General features: G+C 35.7%; 1 protein-coding gene across 7 annotated transcripts in view; it reads right to left on the reverse strand.

Annotated features, from left to right (window-relative positions):
- PPP1R12A (protein phosphatase 1 regulatory subunit 12A) overlaps nt 1-16,307 on the reverse strand; it is a 183,153-nt gene that overhangs the window by 30,385 nt on the left and 136,461 nt on the right. For all 7 annotated transcript variants that reach the window (XM_043966758.1, XM_043966755.1, XM_043966759.1 and 4 more), the window contains 5 exons: nt 13,057-13,147; nt 9,726-9,926; nt 9,393-9,564; nt 5,688-5,809; nt 3,301-3,366 (listed from right to left, as the gene is read on the reverse strand). In XM_043966758.1, the coding sequence (XP_043822693.1) occupies nt 3,301-3,366; nt 5,688-5,809; nt 9,393-9,564; nt 9,726-9,926; nt 13,057-13,147 (652 nt within the window). The remainder of the gene's footprint in view (nt 1-3,300; nt 3,367-5,687; nt 5,810-9,392; nt 9,565-9,725; nt 9,927-13,056; nt 13,148-16,307) is intronic.

Here is a 16,307-nt window from a genome sequence, read left to right on the forward strand (position 1 = left end):
TCATCAAGTTTATTACCTGATAACTATGGGTATCACACAAGGCTCCATTCAAAGTCTATTTCTTCTCCCTCTATTTTATTTCATTGGTGATTTCCATCAGCTCCCTTGGATTCAATTATTATCTCTATGCAGATGATTCTCAGATCTACTTGACTAACCTTAAACTCTCCTAACTTCTAAACTGCATTTCCAAATTAGATAGCATTATGTCAACCTCTTTACAAAACCTTAAAAAGTGCTGCATTATTATGAATAAAAACCAAATCTCATTATATAGTGTTTTTTTTTCCTTCCAAGCATGTACTGAATTCAGCAGGATGGTTCTGAAAGTTGTTTCACTTGTCTGTATTTCCCTCCAAATGTGTTTGTTTTCTTTCTGTGCATTTTAAAAATGCTCCCTTCAAGGGCAGCTAGGCGGTACAGTGGATAAAGCACTGGCCCTGGATTCAGAAGGACCCGAGTTCAAATCTGACCTCAGACATTTGACACTTACTAGCTGTATGACCCTGGGCAAGTCACTTAATCCTCACTGCCCCACAAAAAACAAAAACAAAAAACAAAACAAAACAAAAAACCCAGAATGTTTCAGGGGCAGCTAGGTGGCACAGTGGATGGAGCACCGGCCCTAGAGTCAGGAGGCCCTGAGTTCAAATCCGACCTCAGACACTTAACACTTACCAGCTGTGTGACCCTGGGCAAATCACTTAACCCCAATTGCCTCACCCCACCCCCAAAAGCTCCCTTTATGCCCTTTTTTCCCTTTGTTATCACTATCCATTTTGTTTCCCCTTCAAAATTAAAAACAACAACAAAAAAACAACCTACCTATATATCAAGTTAGCATAGCCATGCAAAGCAGATCAACGTATTTCCCACGTCCAAAAATATAGGTCTCATTTCGTACCCCTAATACATCTTTCCTTTGTCAAGAGTTAGCATGAACTCTGATTAATGCAATGGACAACCATAAGATCGCTGATGAGTCACATCACTGACTTCCTCAGAGAGGTGACAGACTCAAGGTGCAATAAGTGACATACTTTTTTTTTTTTTTTAGTGAGACAATTGGGGTTAAGTGACTTGCCCAGGGTCACACAGCTAGTTAAGTATTAAGTGTCTGAGGTCGGATTTGAACTCAGGTACTCCTGACTCCAGGGCCGGTGCTCTATCCACTGCGCCATCTAGCTGCCCCATGTGACATACATTTTTAGACATAGCCACTGTGTAAAACCATTTTGCCTGACTATGCTTATTTGTTACAGGGGTTTATTTTTTTCTTCTCACATTTTAATTGGTCAGGGGAAAGGAGCAGAAGGAGTGTTAATTATATTTGGGGTGGGGGGGAAGAAGAGCCATTGGAATTTTTTAAATGTATAGGAAAAACTACAAAGCAGTATTTATCAAAACCACTTGGTACCAGTTAAAAAAGAGAGTCAACCAGTAGAAAAAACTTAGATACAAAACATAGAAAGCAAACAAATATACTAAACTAGTATCTGATAAAACCAAAGGCCTCAACTACTGGAGTAAGGACTCTACTTGAGAAGAACTTTTGGGTGTTGGGACTATGTTTAGATCTATAGGGAAGGGAAGAGTTCATGAACAAACAGGGGTTAGAAAGGACCACAGAAGATAAAAACAGAGTTTTGATTGCATGAAATAGAAAAGTTTTTGCATGAACAAATCCAATGTAGCATTTATAAGAGTAAGAACATTTTATAAATGGTTGAAGGATATATTCAAAGGGAGAAATCCAATCTATCTATAGCCATATGAAAAAATATTCTAAATACAAATTAGGACAATTCTGCTGTTACACCCTTACACTGATCAGAATGGCAAAGGTTAAAAAGTTGATGGGAAAAGAGGCATATTGACTCACATGGTGGTGCTATGAATTTGTCCAGCCAGTCTGAACAGCAATTTGGAACTATACCCCAAAAGTTAATAAACTGGAAGAGTAGGGGTGAGGGAGGGAGGAAGAGAGGGAGAGAGAAAGAGGGAAAGGGGAAGGGAGACAGGGAAGGAGGAAGGGGAAGAGAGGGGGAGGGAAGAAGAGAGACAGAGACAGAGAGAGAGAGGGAGGGAAGAAAAGAACTGGAAACTACAGGAGTCTCCATCAACTGGCTCACCTCTGTGAGCTTCAATTTTCCATTTGGTTAATAACATTTGCAATGTACAGTTGAGAAATAAATCCTTTAAAAAAAAAAACAACCAAAATGTGCGTGTTCTCTTAAAAACACCAACTCCATAGTAATATTTAGTTTCAGCACTACCAGGAAAATAGTAGCCTCTAACATATGAAAACAATAACAAAAAATATTTTCCTAAAATCTGAGACTCTGGACAAATAGCTAATAAAAGTATTTTATTTTATTTATTTATTGGGGGGGGGGGGTCCCTCATGTTCTTTTGGGATACCTAAGAAGCTGAAAACAGTTTCTGAGAAATGCTTACACTTCAGGAGGTAATTACATTTTCACAAAGGAAACAGTTGAAGCTCGTAAAGTAGGCTTTGGTCAATGTCAATTGACCATATAAGCAGTTGCCCAAGAGTTGTCACAGCACAAAACAACCCAAAATTTGCTGTCCCATTAGAAACAACAGGAAGAAATTTGGAAAAGGTAGTGTCTAATAATGTAGATAAGGTAAATGTTTCCAGGGCTTAATTAATAATAATCTTGTAACTTTAAAGGTCCCTTATTTTAAAGTTGAAGGCTGATAGTAACATGTTAGTCTTTCTGATTTTTTTCTTGGGGAAATACGGAGGGAAGGTCTGCAACTGTGATCTTATTACTGGAGAAGTCCAAAAGAACCTCTACCAGTCGAATGGCACAAGGACAGAGTGACACAACCTAAGCAGAATTTGATCCCATATCTTCTTGATTTTGTGGCCAGCTCTCTATCGACTATATCACACATTGCCTCTCAACTCTAAATGTCATCTCAAAATTAATTAACTTTAACAATTTATTCTAAATAAAAGATAAAGCTTCATAAAGTTGGATAACAAAGTTATATTACCTAAATCTAACTTCAGAATGCATTTTAACATTCAGAATGTAAGGAGAAACAAGAGAAGAAGATACTATGAAAGTATTAATATTTCATGAAACTTCTGACTTTTCTTTAAAAATATGCCACCCTCCTTTAAAAAAAAAATCCTGCTGAGAATGAAAACACAAAGTCATGAGTCAGACAGAATTTAATATGACTTCATATTAGTGAATCTAATTGCAATGAAAAAGACACATTAGCATACCATTTCCCCCCAAAAGACATCTGAATAACGAAATTTACCTGAGAGTCTTTTTTATTTGATCCCTCTTCTGAATCAGACTGTTGTTCCTGTTCATTTTCATCACTCTGAAATAGATTTAATGTTTTTTAGACAACTAAATTTAAAAATTATCAGTAGCTGGCATTAAAGAATTTTAAAAGTTGTCTTATTTAAAATCTCATTTGAAAAAATACTAACGAAGTAAACAATCTTAAAATAGGAATTTTCTTTTCTACCATATAAGCTTTTTAGCATCATAAAGTGTTGGTAATAGTGGCTAGGAGGAAAGGGAGAACAGTTATACAGCAAAATAGCTGGAATGAATGTCAGTGATGGTTAATGACAGCTGTGGAGGTGAAGAGGGGACAAGCAAAGAAGGTAGATAAACATACTATAATTTGGTAGTGAAATAATCTTATAATTCAACAGTCAAGCACCATAGGCTTTGGCTGTTCAATGAGAGGCTGAATGGCTTGTCAGGATGTAACTGAGGGTAAGGCCTTAACCCCTTCCTCCAGTGCCTTTCTTCTGAGATTCCCTCCCAATCACATCATAAGTACCATTGATGTACATAATTATTTGTATGGGGTCTCCACTAGAATGGGAGCCTCCTGAGGGCCAGGACTGTGTGTCTGCCTTTCTTTGCATCCCATATACTTATCACAGCTTCTGGCCCATAGTAAATATTTAATAAATGCTTGCTGACAGGTTGAGTTTCAGAGGTGATTGAAGTCAGATCATCCTTACAAATGTGGCATTCCTTCTACTAAAGATATTAGTGTGAAAGAGCAGGGATGACCACAGAAGATATAACCTGCTCACTCCTGGGCCCTAAGACCAATATTAAAACCCAAATTAATATAACAGGTTTGGTAACAGTACAAATTAAGTACGTAAAGGCAGAGGGGACAAATGGGTGGGGATGACATGAAGACAGTTCGGTTAATCAGACAAGGGCTGGAGTAGATTAGTCTTAAAATCCTCTTAAATTCTATGAATTTCAGTGAGGAAGAACAGAAAGGAAAGTTGACTAAAATGTGTTTCATTTCCGACTTTGCTCGAACTGTGAAACTGTGGCAAGTCATGGAAGCCCTCTGGGTCTCAATTGATGCACAGTGAGTTGAATGGATTAGAGAAGCCAACAGGGGAAACAACTGATGGTACACAACTGTTTGTACTCTTCTTTTCCTCCAAGCTTCTAACAAGTTTCTTTCTCCTATGCTATGCTACATATGTCTAGGAGCTTAGTTGGAAGGCTGATGAAGGGTAGCTGATGCTGAAAGTAAATATTTGTTAAGACGATGTAGATTTGGAATTGAAAAGAAATTTACAGGTGAGGTTTTAACTTAACTACTAACAGAAGAAGGTATTGTCAAATTTCAAACTCAGTACACTTACAGTTAAGAAAATGATCTCTGAAATTAGGGTTCTCTGTCCTGCGCATTTATTAAGCTGCTAAAAATAAATAACTACATAAAAGAAACGAAATGCTTTACAGAAACAGCTGCCTTAATATTATTAATGAAAAATAAAACTAAATAATTTGGGGCCTACAAAAATGCTAAAATACTCAGGACCATCAAAGTTTGGACCCTGTAGAAGCTGTCTTTTTGTCAGATGTTTGGGTCAGAGTATATTTTGATCTAATATCACCATCTTGTTGCTCTTATCTAGGGGAAAAAGAATATACCAAGTACACTAATAGTGACTGGAGAATGAATTATTTTCATAGGATCAGTCGTAGAGAATTTTTAATAAGGAGAACAAAAAAAGCAACGTTTTATGGACCATACATTAGAGTTCAAATTACTGTTACAGAGATCTTCTTTGTAACAGTATTTTGCCTATGAGATCTTCCTTTTAAGAATTTCCAAAATGAGTTTTAATAAGTTTTTTTTTCTCTTTTATGGGATTCTGTTTAAAAAACAAAAACAAAAACAAAACAAAAACAAAACAACCATGAGAAGAATTTCCAAAATAAATGAGAGATACAAGGAAGTACTTATGTCCAAGAAAACCCAAATAGACTTGTCTGCAGACATTAATGTTTTAGTTTCTTATTCAAACAAAAAGTGGGATATAACTCCTGACTCTAGGTACTATCAGAAGACCAAAATGGATGGTAATTATTTTTGTACAAAGGAGTGTGATGGTTTAAAAAAAACCCAAAACTCTAGGATAGAAACTATAGAACTGATTCAAAAGTACATACTGACAGATCCTTTTAGCTCCTTCAAATGCAAAAAATCTTAGTGAACACCCATGAGTAAAGCACTGCTATCTATTGCAGGATGTCCAGATGAGTAACACTTAAGGAACCCTTGAAATCTAGCAGAGTGCTCATTTATTAACTTGGTTTCTGCAGTCATCAACACTCAAAGAACTTGACAGCAGCCACTTCACTCACATCTTGGGTCCAAAATGAAACACCAGTCGATCTTCGTTTTTCCCTTGGTCGTCGTCGCTCTCTTATTGATTTAGATTGCGATTTATCTTCTCCTTCTTTTTCTTCCTCTTTTTTTTCACCATCTGATAAAGATAAGTGACGAATATGAGGACCAGAATATATTTGGTTTTCTTCCTATCAGGACATGCATATAAGAGAGTATAATCGATCCTGGGTGTGGGAATATCTCCAGTCAGCGGCTGGTAGGATTGTCTTTGCTAAATAGCATCTTTAAATAAGTTTGCATTCTCCAAAATATCAATGTGGCCTGTCAGTTTTCAGAAATAGAGCAATTTCTCATTTCAATGACTAAGAACACTACTTAATGATTCTATTACTTGAGAACATAGGAATCAATTTTGTTTGCTTGGAAAAAGACATATGATATTAAAGAAACAGAACCGACATCACCAAGATGGTGGAGTGAGAGCTAGAAACTTTGCTCTAGTTCCTCCACAAACTCTTCCACAACAACTTATGAAATGCACACCAAACTGAATTCAGTGGGGAAAGCCAAGGAAAAAACAAACAAAAAACCAGTGACTTTTTTTTTTTTAAAAGCCCAGGGTAGTTTAGAAAGTTTTCAAAGAGGTCTGTAGACATGGGTTGGGGCTGGCCAGAAGTGCAATACAACATCATCTCAGTGCTCAGGGATCAGAAGGGGACTAAACACCTGGCTTGAAAGAGACCCCAGGGGACCACTGTACTAATACTGGGAGCACCAGTGGGTGCTATCTGGCAGCTCTGTTGTCCATTACTCAGCCCTTGGTCACAGTTCCAGGGTGGGGAAGAGTGTAGGAGTCTTGCTTGTTGAAAGAGCAAGGAAGACATTCCAGAAACAAGCTGTGTGGCTTTGAGGCCAAGAGAAGAGGGAAGAATTAGCCCTAGCCTTGGTTTTTCACATAAGCTAGTGGTGGAATAAACCAGGGCAGGAGACCAAAACCAAAGGAAAAACCAGCAGTTCAATCAGTCTGAACGTGCAGACCCACCTGAGTGGGCTAATTATGATGGAGTCCAGGAGCAGTCTACAGAAACTTAGAGACCCAAATTGGGTCAGGAACTTGGAGAGTGTAGATCAGGAACATAATGAACAGATTTCTTCCCATATCACAACACTTTGGAAGCACAGAAAAATTATAGGTCCCCAAAACAAGCTGTGAAAGCAGCATAAATAAATAAAAGACAGAAGCTCAGGCCTGTTATTCTTCCCCCATCACCCCAAGAAGCAAGCAGAGCTCAACGGTCACCTAAAGCCCAAAGTCAAGAAGTAAGTAGGCTAGGAAAATGAGCAAATAAAGAACCCGTCCATAAAAAGTTATCATAGTGACAAGGAAGTTCAAGACACAAACACAGAACACTAGTTTTGAAAACCTCTACAAACAAAGCAGATTGGATATAAGGGAAAAAAATGCAGATTGGATATAAGCCCAACAAAATTTCCTAGAAGAGCTAAGGAGATTTTTAAAAGGGGGCTTGAGGGGGGGAGAGAAGAAAAATCAAATAAGAACAGAGGTAAAAAAACTGAGAAAAGAAATGAGAATACAAGAAAAATATGAAAAGAAAATTAACAGCTCAGTAAGAGAGTCACAAAAAATACTGAAGAAAGTAACTCCTTAAAAATCAGAATTGGCCAAATGTTAAAAGTGATACAAAATCTCACAGAATAAAATAACACTTTAAAAATTAGAAATTGCCAAGAGGAAGCTAATAACTACACAAGACATCAAGAAATAATAAATATCTCATAGAAAAAACAACTTATCTGGAAAAAAGATTGAGAACTTGTTTAAGAATCATCAGATTACCTGAAAGTCATGAGAAAAAAAGAGTCTAGTGATCTTATTTCAAGGAATAATGAAGAAAAATTAATTACATGTGATCGAACCACTGACAAAATAGAAACCTAAAGAATCTATCAGTTACCCCAACCCTGACCCCCGCAAAGGAAAAAAAAAATCTCCCAGGAATATTAGAGCCAAAATCCAGAACTCCAAAGTCAAGGAGAAAATACTACAAGTAGCCAGAAAAAAAGAATCCAATTACTATAGAGCCACAGTAAGGAACACACAATACTTAGTAGCTAAACAATTTTGCAGCAAATTTTTCTGATAAAGGTCTCATTTCTCTAATATATTGGGAACTGAGTCAGGTTTATAAGAATAAGAGACATTTCTCAATTGGCAAAGGTCTGGGTAGTCTTCAAAGGAAGAAATCAATGCTATCAATAGTCATATGAAAAAATGTTCTAAAAATCACTAATAATTAGAAACAAGCAAATTAAAATAACTCTAAGGTACTACCTCACATCCATCAGATTGGCTAACATGACCGAAAAGGAAAATAACAAATGTTAGAAGAGATGTAGGAAAATGGGTCTTACCACATTAGGATGTCTATACTTCAGAGATAAAATGAATAAGAAAAGGATCCATGTGTGCAAAAATATTTAGAACGGATCTTTTTGTGCTGGTAAAGAATTAGAAATTGAAGGGATGCCCATTGATTAGGGAATGGCTGAACTAGTTATGGTACATGAATGTGATAGAATACTACTGTGCTACAATAAATGATTATGGGCATGGTTTCTGAAAATTCTGGGAAGATTTCTATGAACTGATGCAAAGTGATGTGAGCAGAACCAAGAGAATAATATATAGAGCAATAGCAATATTGTAAAGATAACCAACTGTGAAAGACTTAGTAACCTTAATCAGCACAATAACATACTATAACTCCAAAGGACTCATAATGAAAAATGCTATTCACCTCCAGAGAGAGAATGGATGAAGGAGTACAAACTGAAGTATGAGTTTTTTATTCTGTTTTTGTGTGATATGACAAATATGGAAATGTTCTGCATAATTTGACATCTAAGTGATATCATATTGCTTGCCTTCTCAGTGGGTGGGGAGAGGCTGAGGAGAGGGAGAGAATCTAGAACTCAAAGTTTTTAAAAGAACATGAAGGCAGAACTTGGAAAACTGGACTATCAAGTTTCCTTTCACCAGAAGGTTGAAAGTTAAGGATGGCTGAATATCCTTAGGAGTAGAATATACCATTAAATAATACTGTGGAAAGAATTTATAATTCAGGTACAAGTTAGAATAGACGATCTTTGTGGTCCCTTCTAAGATTGTATGTACTTATTCCCTCTTCCCTTTTGAAAGTCTATAGAAAAGGTGGTATTTTTTGACAAGTTATACTACTACTTATTTTTTTTGTTTGTTTTGTTTTTTTTGCAGGGCAATGAGGGTTAAGTGACTTGCCCAGGGTCACACAGCTAGTAAGTGTCAAGTGTCTGAGGCCGGATTTGAACTCAGGTCCTCCTGAATCCAGGGCCAGTGCTCTATCCACTGTGCCATCTAGCTGCCCCTAGATTACCTTTTTAATAAGTAGTAGTATAGGGGGCAGCTAGATGGCACAGTGGATAGAGCACTGGCCCTGGATTCAGGAGGACCTGAATTCAAATCCGGCCTCAGACACTTGACACTTACTAGCTGTGTGACCCTGGGCAAGTCACTTAACCCCAATTGCCTCACACACACACCCCCCAAAAAAGAAAGAAAGAAAAAAAAAGGTAATCTGAGTCCATTTTGTAGTATATTCCCAAGGGGTAATGAGATACAGGAGGAAAAAAAAAATCCAAATAAGGCAATGTGTTCTTACCTCTTTCATTATCTTTTGTTAAACCTCTGGAATAAGCAGATGTTATACCTATAAGACTATTTGGCCTGTTTAATTGACTTGGAGTATAGAGAGAACTGCTGATGGTGGAAAGTGAAGAGGATGATGGAGTGGTTGAACTTGAGGTTGACACTGGTCTATAACGCTGATAGGGCTATTGAACAGAAAAAATATATATATATAATATATATATATATAAAATCAATTATATTTCACTTGTAAGAAAGATAATCATTGTTTCAGTGTTATAAAAATCATTCAAATCATTCAACGTTCCCAATTAAAGCTTTTATTTCAAGAAAAATTACTCATTACCTCATCATATGTCCTGGAGTATTTCTGTTTATATTCATCTTCTCTGGAAGTGTCTGACTCTTTTTTGTCTTCTTGCTTTTCTTTGTCTTGTTTTTCTTTTTCTTCTTTCTCTTTTTCTTCACTTTCTTGTTCTCTGGTTCGAGTAGTTCGACTTCTTCCTATAGTTTTTTCAGCTTCCTGAAGATCAGTCAGTGTCACTCCCTGTGAGCAAAAAAGGCAAGCTAAGTTGCAATATGTACATTTCAACACACACACACACACACACACACACACACACACACACACACCCCTGATCTCCAAAATAAATCAAGTAACTAATGAGAAAGCAGTGCGTATGAATTAAAAAAATACAAAAGTAGAATCCATTTAGAACAGGCTTTGAAATTGAGAAAAAGTATCTTTCCAGTCATTCCTTTATTCAATGAACCAACCAAACATTAAGCACTACTGTGTGCTAGGTGCTGAGAGATGAAAGTAAGACATGGCTCCTGTCTTGAAAAAAGATATAACTTATTTCAGGAGAGGTGGTACATACACATTTACAAAACGAAAACAAAAACCTAAGAATAAAACATGGGTCTATTTTGGTTCATTTCTGAATATGGGATGCATCCTCTAGGACTAAATGTTTTTGAAAGGAAACTGAGTCTGTGTTTAATACATAGGTATGTGTTGAAGGTATGTATGCATTTGGAAGGAGTCTAACTTGGCTGTAGCACAAGGTTCTTACAGGGGCAGACAGGGAGAATGGCAGATTGAGTCAGATTGAGAAGGGTCATATGTCTGATAAAAAAAAAAAATGTGGACCTCAGTCTAACACTGATAAAGGAAGGAATGATCAGTGGAAGAATATGGCTATTATATTGGCAAATTTATTTTAAAATGCTAAACAAAACAAAACAAAACAAAACAAATTTGGTCATGATAGTATAAGAAAGGACACACATTCCTCCTTTTCCTCTCCTCAAAATTGCACCAAGATGTTCTCTAAAAAATAAATGGGCAATAAGGTCTTCTGATAGAAAAGTATTTTCAAAGTGAATTATCTCTCAACTTAATGGTAATAAAAATAAACCCTTCGATTATTCCTCTTTCACAATATTGTATGGATACTCAATTCTTTGCAAGTGAATCATTGTTAGAAATGTTCTATTAATTCGTTATTGATAGTCTCATCTGAAGTAGGCCTGGAGGCCTAGATGAGAGATTTAAAAAATAACAACCCATACATTTATAGATAAATGGTATGCACTAAAAATTCTCTATATAGAAAGAATATACCAGGCCTAAGTCTGCCATACTTATTACTGATTCATATGGCAGTTTTCAACTCCAATTAGGTGCTCTTGAATAATGAATATCTAAATATCTTCTAAAATATAGGGGGAGACAAGTCTCATAAAGTAATATGCCCCCCCAAACAAAACAAAACAAAACAAAACAAAAATAAAGTAATATGCCAAACTCCTGACCCATCTCCTTCTAGCATTTCAGGGAAACTGCTCGCAGCCTGTCCACACCCCTGGGAACTAAGGTAGGGAATGATTCTCCTGGTAGCTGATGAGCACTGGATTTTCCAAGTAGCCGGGAGAGAACTGCAGAGGCTATGACTGACCCATGTATAGCACTGAAAGATCAACTAGAATTTCTGAAGTACCTGTATATGCGGTACTCTCCCCAAAGGGCACAATCTCTACTGTCAAGGCGCTTACATTCTAGTGCCTTATGTTTGGCACTCACATCACAGGTTCCTGATATCTGATACAAAAAACAAGACTTGTTTGCTTTTATAATATATAGAAAATATTTTGTGAATTATGATTTGACCTCAACAATAGGAAATATGTTTGATAAAGAAAAATGAACATTTTACAATGCCAAAAAATCACAATACTAGTATACATTAGTCTTTAATTTTTTTCATTGCTGTCAATTTTTAATTGTAAGATTTCTAAGGATAAAGAAGCCTTATGATGATGATGACCCCAAACTTCCATTTAAGAGAGGTAAAGGATGCTCTTAGAAAAACCCACAGACTTACATGAGCTGATACAGTGAAATGTTCCGTGTATAAAGTAGCAATATTGTAAGATGATCAGCTGTGAACGCCTTAGCTATTTTCAGCAATACAATCAATGATCCAAGAGAACTCTAAAGGACTTATAATGAAAAATACTATCCCTTCCAAGAGAAAGAACTGATGGCTTCTGAATACAGACTAAAGTATAATTTTTAAAATTTTCTTTATTTTTCTTGAGGTTTTTTTGGTCTCTTCTTTCACAGCATGACTAACATGGAAATGTTTGCAGGACTACACATGTATAACCTATATGGAATTGCTTGCTTTCTGAATTTGGGGTGGGAGTGGGGCTGTGGAAGGAGAGAATTTGGAACTCAAATTTTTAAAAACAAATGTTAAAAAGTGTTTTTATATGTAATTGGAGGGAAAAAAAATAGTTCAGCTCAAAAAAACCTCAAAAAACAAAACAAAACAAAACCCAAAAGTGAAGAGAGGTAAGCTCAGACATCCCTTCACTTCTCACTTGGTTGCTGCACTCTGGGACATCTCCACCATACCCCACATGGGGTACACCTTACCTTCTCCTCCACTCCTCATGTCCCTTGCCTTGAGCTTCCTTTTGTATTGTCCTCCCCAAATAGACTGTAAGTTCCACAAGAACAGGGACTGTCTTTTGATATTTGTATTTTCAGCATTTAGTACATAGCTGGCACTTATGAAGTGCTTAGTGATTGACTGATGACACTCACATAGTTCTTTTAGTCCCTTATAGACTTTTAATTCATTTGAGCCTCACGTTAACTCCATGAAATCAAAACTGTAGGTACGAACCTTTCACTTTACAAATGAAGAAACTGAAGCTAAGAAAGATTAAGTGATTTGACCATAGTCACATAAAGCAGAAACTGAAGCCAGGCCTCCATGATCTGAGGTCCAGAGGTCTATTCCTTGTGCTTACATACTTATATCAATGAAATTAAAATCAAATGAGAATTGAAAATAAACATTACCAATCTTTTACCTTATGTTTTTAAGTTTAATGTAAGAGGTAAAATGGTATAGTGGATCTAGCAGGAATAGCCTTGGAGTGAAGTTCCTATTCCACCTCTGATACAGACTAGTCGGGTGACCCTGGCAGGTCAATCTCTCAGTACTGCAAGGCATTTTCTAAGGCTAAGTTGTCTTCAAATACTAGACTTCTTACTTCAGTGAAATCACAGGTGCCCTGCCTACTTTCTCTTGTGTGTGTGTGTATATTTCTCCTAACCCTAACCCTGGGCAAAGTTCAATGTGTATGTATATTGAGTATACCTGTGTTGATCTTCTAGACTGTCTTGCTTGCCTTGATCTTGCTTTTCTTTGGGATTCAGACTCTTCGTCCCTAACTGGAGTGAGGTATGATCTACGGTGGAAAATAAAAATCATTAGTCAGATATATAACATATGTTAAAGGAAACATGGGATGTTATTGAGTGAAAATGAAATGGTTACTTTTTCCATTAAAAAAAGTTACTGAGAAAATTCCTTAGAAATGTGTTGTATGTACTCTGAAATGACAAAATATGGTGCAAATTCTTAAGAATGTTAATTTCTTAAATAAGTTCCTTTTTAAATGCCAAAGCTAAAGCTTGTCACTTTATATGTTTCAGATGCCATTCTGAAAGTTGGAGCTTAGTTCCACATTAGGAACAAATTTCTAGTCAATTATATTCTCTTAGGTTTTCCTTGCTTAATAAATTCATCTCCACTCAAATTCTCAAAGACTTTGGTTGTAGTGAAGAGAGAAACATTCCATACACTAAATCTGATTTAGTGAGAAAGCTCGGTAAATGGGAAGCTGCTTGAATCTCTGGTGAACTGAGAAAACATCTTTCACCCCTGATGTTGAGAACATTTCTACGCTTTGCAATCATAATGATAAAGTAAGCACCTAGAGATGAGACAAGGCAACTTCCTTCTTTCCTTTGAAGAGGTGAGAGACAATGGGTATGGAACACTGCATACCCGGTCATATACTGTCAGAGTTAGGTAATATACTCATTAGTTTTACTGAACTGCTCCCACCTCTTAAGAGGTATATGACAATACCAATTATATTTTAATCCAGTTCAGGCAGCACCAAGACAAGTGTGTTTGACACTTGTTGTAGTTCAGTGCTTATTCAGCCAAAATTTGCTAAAAATTTATATTCGGGGAGAGGAGTATATTCATAAATGAAGGTGATATTAAAAAAATAATGTTTATAAAGTAAACAGCCCTCAATTAATTTACCACTTACTAAGATAGTAGTTTTCTGCTACTGTAAGTAGAGAGCCCATCTTCTCAGTAATCACAATTATGAACCTTGTTGTGCTGAAGGGCCATCATTTTGAATATAAATTTTTAGCAAATTTTGGATGAATAAGCACTGAACTACAACAAGTGTCAAACACACTTGTCTTGGTGCTGCCTGAACTGGATTAAAATATAATTGGGAAATTTTTAATAAAAGGTAATTGATTGCTTTGGATGTTCTTACCTCCTAACTTAAAAGTAAACATTACTCTACATTAAATTTGTGCTTACTGTATTCTGTAGATGAAATTTTAGATGCATTCAAGAGGATATTTTTTCTTAAAAAAATTATATCCTACAGAATGTTTCTACCAAAATTATATCACATCATATAATATGTCTTTACTTTAAACAAAAAATGGCTAAAATGAGATGTTTAATTAAAGAATGATGGAAACTCAAAAGTTTTTATTATGAATGATGATTGCTTTAGGGGAGATTTTAAACATCTCCATGACACCACTCAACTATGAATATAATTTCTAAGTCCTACTTGTGTGTCATGAAAACTTTCCCTTCAGTACAAGTATATAATTTCTAATAAATACATGAAAAAATAAAAAAATCTTTATAAAGATCTTATCTCCTTCAAAACATTATATTGCCTGACTAAATTCAAGAAACAAAATTTATTTTTTAAATAGCTTGTTTAATCTATGCGTAATTTAAGTAACAAAAAAATTTTAATTTGAACCACAATGTCAAATGAGAGAACATAAACATGTTGAGGTTTTTTGTTTTTGTTTTTTAAATTTAAATGAGGCAATTGGGGTTAAGTGACTTGCCCAGGGTCACACAGCTAGTAAGTGTTAAGTGTCTGAGGCTGCATTTGAACTCAGGTCCTCCTGACTCCAGGGCCGGTGCTCTATGCACTGCGCCACCTAGCTGCCCCTCCAAACCCCAAATTCTTGAACTAATCAGATGGAAGGTTTTAAGCTCTAGGACTACAAATGGCTCTTTTGAGCTTTCTGTTTGGTCCTTAAGGAAAGCAAGCAAGGAAAAAAAAAAATGCCATGATAAAAACTCAGGGATACTATAAATAATGAAAATAGAAGAATACAGCTACTCCCATAACCAATTTAGGTTCATCAGAACCCATATAACTATGGATTCTAGAAAATTATAGCCTTTTTCTACCCTATTACTATTGGATTTTACTGAAAGACTGTAATGAAGAGAATGCATAGCAATTATGTGAGCAATTTCATGGCTTTAATTCTTACAAACTGTCACTAGCCTTAATATGCTTAGCAAGCTGATAAGACTTTTCTTTTTAAAGAACGCTTTGTATTTAGCAAATGAATTGGTTTCACATATTTCAACATTCAGATTCTTAACATAAACAGTTTTTTAGGCACTGATATTATTGGCATTTCCAATAAAAAAAACACAACAACAATGAATCTACAGATGTGACTATCATTCACACCATACCTAAAAAGGATAAAATTTATCTATCCACTGCAATGGCAGTCTTTCTCTATCATAAATCTTGAACCACTGTGGAAGAAAGGCGAGGGAACTCACCCACAATGTAGGATTAAGAATCCTACATAAACCTGGTGATCTCAAACAACATGCAAAACCTAAACATATCAGTAAAAGTCAGTAAGAAATCTTTCTGAATTTCCTTGTTCTAGCATTAATCGAGGCCCTTAAAAAAAAAATGTGTAAAAAAGCCACTGTTCAATGAAAACTTTTTTGGGGGGTGGATGAATAATATTGTAATTTAATTAAAAGACAAGCAAAAGAAAACAGAAAACAATTATTAAAAATAGCAAACAACTATTTCACACGGAACAAAACACAAGCATTAAAATTACTGCAGACATTATGAAAACGAAGTAAGCCACAAAATTTCTATATTGGAAATGATTTTTTTTTGACACTTTAAGAATTTGTTTTATATTGGCAATGCATAGGAATCTGGTGGCATTAAAGGAGACTTTCAAAAATAGTTCTAATTTTCTGAGCAATTCTCAATTTGGTTCCTGAAAGAAGTAAAGGTTATAAATTGTAGTATGTATGACTGACACCTTTAGGGTTGAGACCCAGGCTTTTGGTAGTCTAATTTCAACAACATAATTTGGTCATTTTTTAAAGCCTATAGATGAGCTGAAAGTTTAGCCAAATTTCCTGTTATTTTAAAAAGGTAAGTTGAAAATTATCTCCCTTTAATAAATATACAAAAATAAAAAGTAAGGTTTTGGTTTTGTTTCCTTGAATTT

Source organism: Dromiciops gliroides, chromosome 5, assembly GCF_019393635.1.
Source record: "Dromiciops gliroides isolate mDroGli1 chromosome 5, mDroGli1.pri, whole genome shotgun sequence".
Lineage (NCBI taxonomy): Eukaryota > Metazoa > Chordata > Mammalia > Microbiotheria > Microbiotheriidae > Dromiciops > Dromiciops gliroides.